Here is a 10371-nt window from a genome sequence, read left to right as displayed (position 1 = left end):
TACAAACGTTCCGTCTTAATAATAATGTAGGTAATAATAGTAATATAATTATTAGAACAGTAACCTCGACCCCAAAAATATGTAAAATAATAATTAAAATGATATAACAACGCAAACGGTTATAACTACTAAAAGCTTAAACATTATTTGTCGATTAGTTTAGTAGTTTTTTTTTTTCAGGACTTTTAACCCGAAGAGTAAAATTATCGTAGTATGTACACAGTACGAACGAAAACGGGAAATAATTAGATTTCTTAGATAATATGATTTAAAACGTTTTCGGCGGAAACACGATTTATTTAGCCTTTTATGACATTTTTATTCTCATTATTTAGGGTAAAAAAATGCGTAATTATGGAATTAAAACTTGAAGTTTCCATCGGGAGTTATCTAAGTTATTTTCAAACTTTTATAGGAAAATAAGAGTATAATTTGGTTAATCTCTTTTTAAAATTTAAGTTTTCATTTATAACGGAAGCTATTATGGGAAGAATATACTTTTTGCTGTGCGTAGACATTGTTAATTAAACTGCTATAACTTATATTCGTCTCAAAACGGACGAATTCAGATACTTTAAAATTTAACGCTGCTCTATGATACCGTTGGCGTGTCGGAATAAAAGAAAAATATTTTCGTAAATATTTTATGTTATTGAATAACTATCCTGACTCCGGTTCGTTCAATTTATTGAGCCTAAAAATAATAGCACCAGTAATTTTGTTGTGTAACACATTACATAGTTATTTTAAGATGATGTACGCTTATATAAAAGGACGTCGTACCTGCGTGTTTCATCTCTGTCTTTCACACATACGACATATCGAATTTTCGTCCACCAGATTCAATAGTGTGCTGTTAGTTTTGATGTTGGAGTGAATTGACCTATTATACAATTTAAATGTGAGGTTGATTATCTATAAAGCCCCACATAGGCTTTTATTGGTATTATTATTTTTAAGTAATAGTTATATAATCGTTTTAAAATGAACGGTTTCAAAAATGTTATAACTTACTTAAAAATAATAATAATGTCAATGAAAGCCTACGTGGGGCCCTATATGTATAATAATATTGCCTTTAAAATGTATAATAGGTCAATTCACTCAAATATCAAAACTAATAGCACACTATTGAATCCGGTGAACGAACATTTGCTATGTAATACGTGTGTAAGGCGGAGACAATACAAATGCGCGTGCGACGTCCTCTTAAATGCAGTCAGTGCAAAAAAATAAAAATTGTTAGATGGAAGGTGTTTGTCAAAAAGGGTACAAGTCAGTTTTTAAAAACTGAATATCATACTTTTTTACTGTTTTTTAGATCATTTTACGCCAGATTGACTGGTGGCACCGAAATTTGGCTATCCATTCTTAATAATATTACCTATTAAAATAGCCAAATTGCAGTGCCACCGGTCGTTTCGGCCTAAAATTATCTACAAAACAAAAGTATGGTATTTAATTTTTAAAAATTGACTTGTGTCCTTTTTCACAAACACCCACCGACTTTATACACACGAGTCGAAAACTTGCAGGTATACTCGAAAACAAGGGCAAACATAAATTCACCGCACGTCATTTCCCTTAAATTTACGTGCGTTTATTTTTGAACTTTTACTCCTGCACATGATGGTTACGTATTTCGCACGCATTTCAGATGAAGTATTAATATATTATAATCGTTATAATATTAACGACGAACGTCGTACTAAATAATGGATAAATAATAATATGACCGAGACACGACGTCTCATATATCAGAATATAATATATTGTTAGAGTCCCATTATATAATAATAATATAATATATTATAGTCTTGTATAAAACGTTATGCTATGTACGAGTGTAAGTGGAATATTTTTCGAAAATAGGTGGATACGTGAAACAGTAAGATCCTTTGTAGGATTTGGTCGAACTTTAAAACACGATTCGAAGGCAAAGCTATTATAATATTATGTTTTTGTGCAAAAACGTAACGAAATTTAATTTAATCGCTCGTTTATATTAATTTAGTGTTCGACATTAAACGTTGAGAATTATCTTGTATCCATCAAAGAGATTACTAAATTGTAGTAGTTGTCAAAATCGTGGGGAGAAATCGTGTCATCTCATGTTCTGTGAGAAATAATTAATTTATGATTGTTGATATTTTTTGAGGTTACCGAAAGTGCATTGAAAATATTATTATAATATGAACAATGAGTTAATAAAACTATCTCTGATCATTCTTATTAGGCATTATACAGGTTACCTATAGTACATTATAAATAACGAACAATAACTATAGGCGGTATTTATAAATACTGTAAAAGGAATGATGATAATAATAAACAGAGAATATTTTTATTAAATCTAAAAAGTAAAAACATTTGTATGTAGAACGCGTTTGCAAAAGTAAAAAATATAAATATGTAAACAAAACCTTATCATTTTGCTGTGCTAATAATACTTATTGGTGAGTGAAGTACTTCTTTTTAAGCGGATGGAACGCATGTGATGAGCCACGAGGTGGTACTTTTAACTCGGCGCGATGAACTGAGCTTCAACATTCCGCGTCTATGGTATACCTGCAAGACACTACACAGCTTACAAAACCCATACTAACCGTACCCCCACGCTGTTAGAATCAGGCTTTAATTTTTTTTTTTTTAACAAAGCTTACAGAGAAATAAAATGTTTATAATTTTAATTGTTTCCGATTATTATTATCTACCTTATAAGTTACAATCAACGAACAACAACAAATAACGACTGCAAAGTAATAATAATAAAAAAATTAATGTTTATTAAATCTAAAAACATCTGCCTGGGAACGCGTTTGTACAAATAAAAACAATTTTTTGAACGAGATTTGTGCACCAAAAACCTATAATCTCGCTGTGCCAATAATAACGATTAGAATAATTTTTATTACTAGTGAGGTACTTCTTTATGTGCCAACGGAACGTATAAGACGAGCCATGAAGTGGTTCCTTTCACTCGATGTGACCAAGTTTCACCACCGAGCCACACCATTCGCCGTGTCTGCTATGATATACCAAACTTACACGTGCTATACGACCCTTACCCCATGCCGTGGGAATCCGGATTTATTTTTTTTTGTTTTTATGACATTTTATCGAGAAACAACATTTTTATAGTCATGATAGTTTTTGAAATACATATAGTATTGTTTCTTACAGTTGACGTGTATAATGTCGTATGCATAATGCTCGGACATTTCAAATTATATTAAACATAATGAAGTATAAGAATATTAACTCATTTGGAGTTTTTAAACAATTCAAGCACAAAGGTAAAATTAATTAATATAATATAGATACCGCGTTAATACGTTATATTGAAAATATTGCATTTAGTAACAATAAAATATTTTGTTAATACAATTTTTATATAAATATAAATATTATTTATGACTCACGATATCCACGATATTACACATAATGTTTTACAAATTTAAACGTCGAGTCCATGGTCCTATGATGAAATATGATTTACAAACGTTTTCATCAAATTATAATTTAACTATTTAAGAACATAATAATACAATTATATGTTTTATTGCACGAGGAACTGAAGACATGGTATTAGGATTATTTGTTGTGAGTCAATTTAAAATTATATTTGTAGAGTACAATCTCGCAATATGAAAAGAGGAATTATATAACATTTCTCCGAAAGACTATTGAAATTGAATAAATATATCGATCGGCGGCGTACTGATATTATGAAACATTGTAACAGTCTTTAAGAGTTATTAAATTATTAAATAACTAATAACTTTAATGGTTTTAAATACTTATAAATTATAATCTACTATTTACAATTGACCGGCTGAATGTAAAATAAAAAAAATAGGTATATTATATCTGATCCATTTCCGCAACGGAGCGTTGTTATTTGTAAATTGTAATGTATAGAATATTCTCATGTAGAGAGAAATAGTATATCCGAACGCATTTATAGTTATTGAATTTGCATTCCTCTTGGGTTTTGACGTTGTATAAAACGAAAAACCTTCAGCGAATATCGAGATTATTAAAAAGAAAAGAAAAAAAAATAATAATATATTATACTATAGTTTTAAAATTATCTCGACTAATATTCCTACCTATGGCGTATATTCTTCAATGGTATATTTTATTATTTTTATTATTTGTTTAAACTATTTTTTGTTTGTTATGGAAATGCTTCTACTCCCACCCTCCCACCAACCCCATCCATCAACACGCATACCGTTTCGACTCAAAGTCAGCTGCCCATACATAATTATCAAATAACGGTCGACGTTAATATATATTATATTATATTGTATTATATATTACCATAAAAAGTGCCGGACCTTTAGTGTTAGTATTGTTATTATGGGCACACACGCGTCACTAAAGCGGTCCGATAGGTGTATAATATATTATTATGCATTATTCATTTGTAGGCTCATATTATATGCAATATTCAATAATCACGGTATAAATTGCCGATCGATAATATATATAAGAGTGTAAATCTTCTTTTGTGATATTATCATCATCATCGTCGTCATCACACGACGGAATATAACGAATAATAAAAATAATAATATATAGGTACAGTGCGATTAATAGGCCCTGCGCGTTTATCACGTAGGAAAGCAGCTATCTATATGCGTTCAAAGCTCGACTTAAAAGTAAAAAAAAAAGCTAAAAGCGTTACTGAACATTCAGTCCTAAAGGATCCTATTTTAATTTTGATTGTTGACACCCATCTCGCCGCGGACACGATATCATTGTAACATTATTTATTACATAAAATGCATTCTGTTGCTCTGTAGTCTCTCTTCAACTATTGTGGTAAATGTAATAATGGTGTTAGAGGAGAGAGAGAAATGTAGGTCCGACTCGTTGAATAATTGCATCAAATTCTTATATTACGGATTATCATTGTGTGAACTAACTATACTATAACTACAACTACAGTAGTCGATGTTGGATTGTAATTCATCGCCGAGTTAAATAACAGTAGATTCTTAATATATCGAACGTCGCTATCTCGAATTTTTCGTTATCTCGAACTACTTTGAATTCTCCCTGAAACTACTATTACACTTAATAGTGTTTTGCTCTCGATAACTCGATATAAAATTAATCGTTTTTCGTTATCTCGAGTTCACAAATAATATTTTTGTTGTGGTTAACATAGGAATTGTGCAGTATAATTTCGGACAAAGTTCGTTTAATACAGTTAGTTGAAAAAGGTGACCGTAAAAAATGTGAAATCGCCAAAGAATTCAATATTCCACCAAATACATTATCGTCAATTATTAAACAGAAAGAGAAAATAATGAAGTTCAATTGTGGAAATATGAAAAAAATGAGGATGACTCCTTATTTAGACATTGATAAATGTTTGCTAAAATGGTTTACTCAGTGTCGAGATAAAAACATACCATTAAATGGAACAATTTTACTTGAAAAAGCAAACGAATATGCACAACAACTAGGACACACTAATTTTAAAGCTAGTAGTGGATGGCTTACAAATTGGAAAAAAAGACACTATGTAGTTTTTCGAACTGTTTGTGGAGAAAAAGCTTCAGCAGACACACATTGTTGTTCAAATTGGATTAAAAATCTTCCTGATGTCTTAGCAGGTTATTCTTCTAATGATATTTTTAATATCGATGAAACGGGCTTATTTTTCAAATGCTTACCAGATAAAACATTAATGTTAAAAGGTAAAGAATGTTCGGGTGGAAATTATGTATTTTAGGCATTCGTATTATTTATTATTCATATAAATTATACAACATACATTTATATTAGTTTTTTTATTTTTTAATAAAACTCGATATCTCGAACTTTTTTCTGTTCCCCTTGAGATTCGACATAACGAGAATCTACTGTATTATCATCTTCGGGCAGAACCACTAGGTATTTATAGCCAGCGCTTGAAACGTTTTCGAACTGTTGTTCTCATAGGCGTGCGCAGTCCGTTGTAGCATGACAGAAAGGGTCAAGTCAATATTGCTTGAAAAAATAAATTTAGTTCGAATAAAATGATTTTCATTTACTCACCGATTATCACTCACTATTTAAGATATGCAATATATATTAATTCGTGACAAAAATATGTTCTTTTGCTAGGTTATAGTGGGACTAAAGATTACAAGATACATATTAACGGGTAACATAATAAAATTACATAATATAACAGATAAACCAAGTCCTCCATTACAAGTACTTAATATCATAATCCATCAATAATTTCATAGTTTCATTTTTCTAGATATTTAATGTGCTAGTAGTTATTATTAAGATTTCGTAATGTGAAAAAAAAAACAAAATTCGCAATACACAATACTACTATGTGTATGATATAAGTAGCAATCTATAAAAAGTTTGGTACAGCTCGCAATGTGGGCCACTCCCGTTCGCATACTTACGGACTCGTCCTATATAATAATATACGAATAATAGTCAATTATGATTCGATTGCTGTCACTAAAATATGTTTCCAGCAGAATTCAGTTTGGCGGACGGCCGTGTTGAATTTCGTACAAAATAGTTTTTTTTGTTTGCGGAGAAAAAAAATCATCTTTCGGACCATTTTTGTTGTAACCAAAAAATAAAACCAGACCTGCATTTACAGGACTTTCTTAAAAAAAACGTTTTGGACCGCGATAAATCGTACACTTTTGAGAGTGTACGTGACGATCAGCCGCGTTAACCGTGTACGATAATTGCACATATTTATATAAAATATTTTACGGAAGTCGTTTTACGTACTTCGTTCGTGTTTTTCGTGTCGTATATATTATTATACTCTTTTATCGAACTAACGAGTTGTGCGACCCGAAGTCGTAAGTAGGAATCGTAGTCTGTGTTCTTTTTTTCTTCCTCTGCAGTAACGTACACTTGCGAAACAACCAACCAATAACCATACGTTAATACAATATAATATAAAATGAAAGAAAAACATAATAGTACGCTTATGCAAACAAATAAATACCACCATTTGTTTTGTACCCATACCTGCAGCATTAGGTATGCGCGTTTTACATATTATTATTATTAACGTTTAAGCTATTTTCGCTTGGCCGAACATTCGACCCTTTGGATATTAAATACGATTTGTTTTCGATGTCAGGCCTACGTTGACATTCTTATATGCGGAGAACGCCGCCTCCATGTAGGAGAAAACCGTACTCGGATTTAACGGCGAATAGCAATCACGGATATTGCAACGGTCAGTCGTAATAAATAAAACAAAAGCAGCTATGTGCGCATACGATACATTATTATTATTATGGAAAAACTATTTGTTTATTTTTTCAACGAATAGTCTATCATAATATTATTATCTTTGAAAACAAAAATCGTTTTAAAATGATTGAAATTGAAAACTGACGAAACGAGTCGTGTATTATTGAGGGATTGTGTGCTGTCCGTCCGATTGCTATTCTGACGAAATCCAATGACGTAAAAGTGCATGAATAATTCACCCCAGCTTACGTGATTTACAGCCCGACATAAACTATATATCAGTTGAAATCTTTATTGGAAACTACTGATTTTTCACATCAGGTATACTGCAGTGTACCTAAAAGTGTACACGGATTCGCGTCATTTGAGCGTGAAAAACACTATATTATAGCGTGAATTTTACGCCATTATGATAATTATAAGTATGTTACTTGACACCAGCTGTGCGTATATCATTATAAACTCAACATTGTGTACATACTCGTAGAATACAATCAGAAATAATACGACCAACTGCTGACCGATACAATAATATTTTCAACATACACGCAGTGGCGGATCTAGAATTTTTTTTGTAACAAATATGGCATCTCTGCCACGTCTTAAATCCACCACTGCACCAAACGTAATTGCAAGGCTCACACGCCAACACACACCATGACATATAATATAAGAAAATCAGTTCGCTGTACTGCACATTAGACTTCAACACAGTACTACGACTATCGAACTCCGCATTACGACGATACAGTCATATAGTACCTATGATAAAACTTAATTTAAATATTTTGTGAGTATTGTTATTTGAAAGTATTTAATAATAACTGCATAAATTGAATCCAAGTTACTTAAACAGTTATTTAAAATTCTGATAATTCTAATCATCTGCCCGTAGCCAGTGTAATTATTTCTATATAGGGTCCTACGACTATCCCTGGATATCGTATCTATACTTTAACTGGTAGTTCCCTTGACCATTTTACACCATAAAAGTTTAAACTATTACTATATATTCATCACTGTACGAAACTTTGAATGCAGATGTTATGCACTCGTTATGCAACTTTTTGAGTGGTAGGTATATCTTTAAATATTTAATTTGTAATGATATTGCGACTTATTAATATTTAGTATATTATAATTAATTTATTTTAATCCTCTATTATTGTGTATATTTTATTTATTTAAATGTTTAAATTATGATGGTAAGTACTTCCATCTATAAATGCTTTATATATTACTATAATAATATTATTATATTATATTGTTTGTCAATCTCAAGCCCGGATTAAGACATTTTGAGGCCCAGGGGCCAAAGTTTTAAATGAGGCCGCTGTACGAAAAAATAATGTATATTCTATATTATTTAATATTAGATACCCGTTATCATAAATATATATAGGTATTAGGTACATAGCAATAAATAATGAATAATAACTTTATTTATAAACTATAATTTACCAGCTTTTTTCCTTGTTAAATAATCAACGATTTTTTTTTTTTTTAGGTGATTATTGCAGTATTATAGCCTATAATGAAAATAATAATGGACAAATCTGAGGCCGCTAAATAAATTCTAATTATCGAGGCCCGGGGCCCTTGGTTAATCTATTGAAATAAATATATACTGCTAAAAATATTTAATTGTTATAATTATTTAGTTTTATTTTTTATTAGTGTATAAAAAATGTATTTAAATTGATTTTTTTAAATTCGTAATATTTATATTATACATTGCAAATTGTACATACTACTTAGTGTTATTAATATTATTAATATTGCACTCAAAAGTCTAGCGTTTAATTTTCCTTTAGTCTGCAGCCAATTGTCGTAAATTAATAATGTACTATAGAAAAACGTTATGTAATAAATAAATAGTAGCAATGGTTTAGTTTGTACCATGATGCAAAATACAAATGTGTTAAGTACATTATAAATTAGCAGTCCTGTAAAGTATTTAAGTAAAAGTTTTGAGTAAAAGTATTCAAATACTTTTTTAAGTATTGAATAACTTTTTAAATACTTTCAGCATGAAATATTTTGAATGGTATTTTAAATACTTTTTTTTGTATTAAATACTTTTTGGTATTGAATACTTTGGTTTGTTATTTTAAACATTTTATTTTTATTCGAAATAATTGGTTGGAAAAATATTATTGTCAGCTACGAATAATAGACAATAAGTTTTTTTACAAAAAAACTTGAAATGAAATGTTTGATCTGTGTGGGTACCAAAGGGGTACCAAAAATGATTATAAATCTACTACATATGTGTCTATATTACTATAATTAGAAATCCACTTTAAAAACCAAAAGTATTTGAGTAGTATCTTAAATACTTAAAAAAAATGTATTTGAGTATTTACTCAAGTACTTTTTAAAAATATTCTTTACAGGACTGTAAATTAGTTGGGCATAGATATAAAATTATTTTTATCACTGTGGCGATTGTAATAACATTTGTAAGAAATAAGCACTGATAAATACTATTGCATTAGAATAGCCATTCTCATCAGTGTCGTCCTGAAGACTTGGGTACAATAAAACATTTCGGGGCCTAAAATTATAGATTCAGAAAAATCGAGAAATAATTAAATGTAGTGCAGACCTAAAATTAAAATCAAATTATCATATCTTAACAAAACAAATGTAATTATATATCCTTTAATATTTATAGAGATGATAAATAGTAAATTGTATTAACTGCTATAATAATATTTTATTCTGTTGTCAATCCGCTGGTTGAGTTATACACAGTTCAAGTTATTTTGTGCAACGTGTCAAAAAGCACGGGACCTTTTCAAGTGTGGGACGTGGTCCCGAGCTCTGTGAGAAATGGTATAGATTTTGTATATGAAAACAATACCTATACCTATAGAAGGTATACCTTTATTTATTTAATCTTTTTGTAGTTTTTCACGAAAACTTCTTAAAATTTGTAAAATAGCCTTTTTTTAGTATCTTATTCATAACATTTTCAATAAAGAAAGTTGTTTCGGAAAACTTTTGAAAAATTGTTATTTAAAAAAAAAAACAAGTATAAAACTCAAAACTGCATCTTTTGTTTTTTTTTTTTTTTTGTATAGCTAATTTATTTCCGGAAAAAATACTTAAAAACTGATTGATTTG

At 29.8% G+C, this 10371-nt stretch overlaps 1 protein-coding gene across 1 annotated transcript; it reads left to right on the top strand.

The window, feature by feature from the left end:
* The first annotated feature begins 3582 nt into the window (after positions 1–3582).
* On the top strand, positions 3583–5749 carry LOC103310615 (tigger transposable element-derived protein 4-like). Its single transcript, XM_008189411.1, has 2 exons — positions 3583–3603; positions 5180–5749. The coding sequence occupies exons 1-2, from the start codon at positions 3583–3585 to the stop codon at positions 5747–5749; spliced, it is 591 nt and encodes a 196-aa protein (XP_008187633.1).
* Positions 5750–10371: the final 4622 nt, after the last annotated feature.

Source organism: Acyrthosiphon pisum, chromosome A1 (assembly GCF_005508785.2).
Source record: "Acyrthosiphon pisum isolate AL4f chromosome A1, pea_aphid_22Mar2018_4r6ur, whole genome shotgun sequence".
Classification (NCBI taxonomy): Eukaryota; Metazoa; Arthropoda; class Insecta; order Hemiptera; family Aphididae; genus Acyrthosiphon; species Acyrthosiphon pisum.
This window is presented reverse-complemented; position numbering and strand designations above follow the sequence as displayed.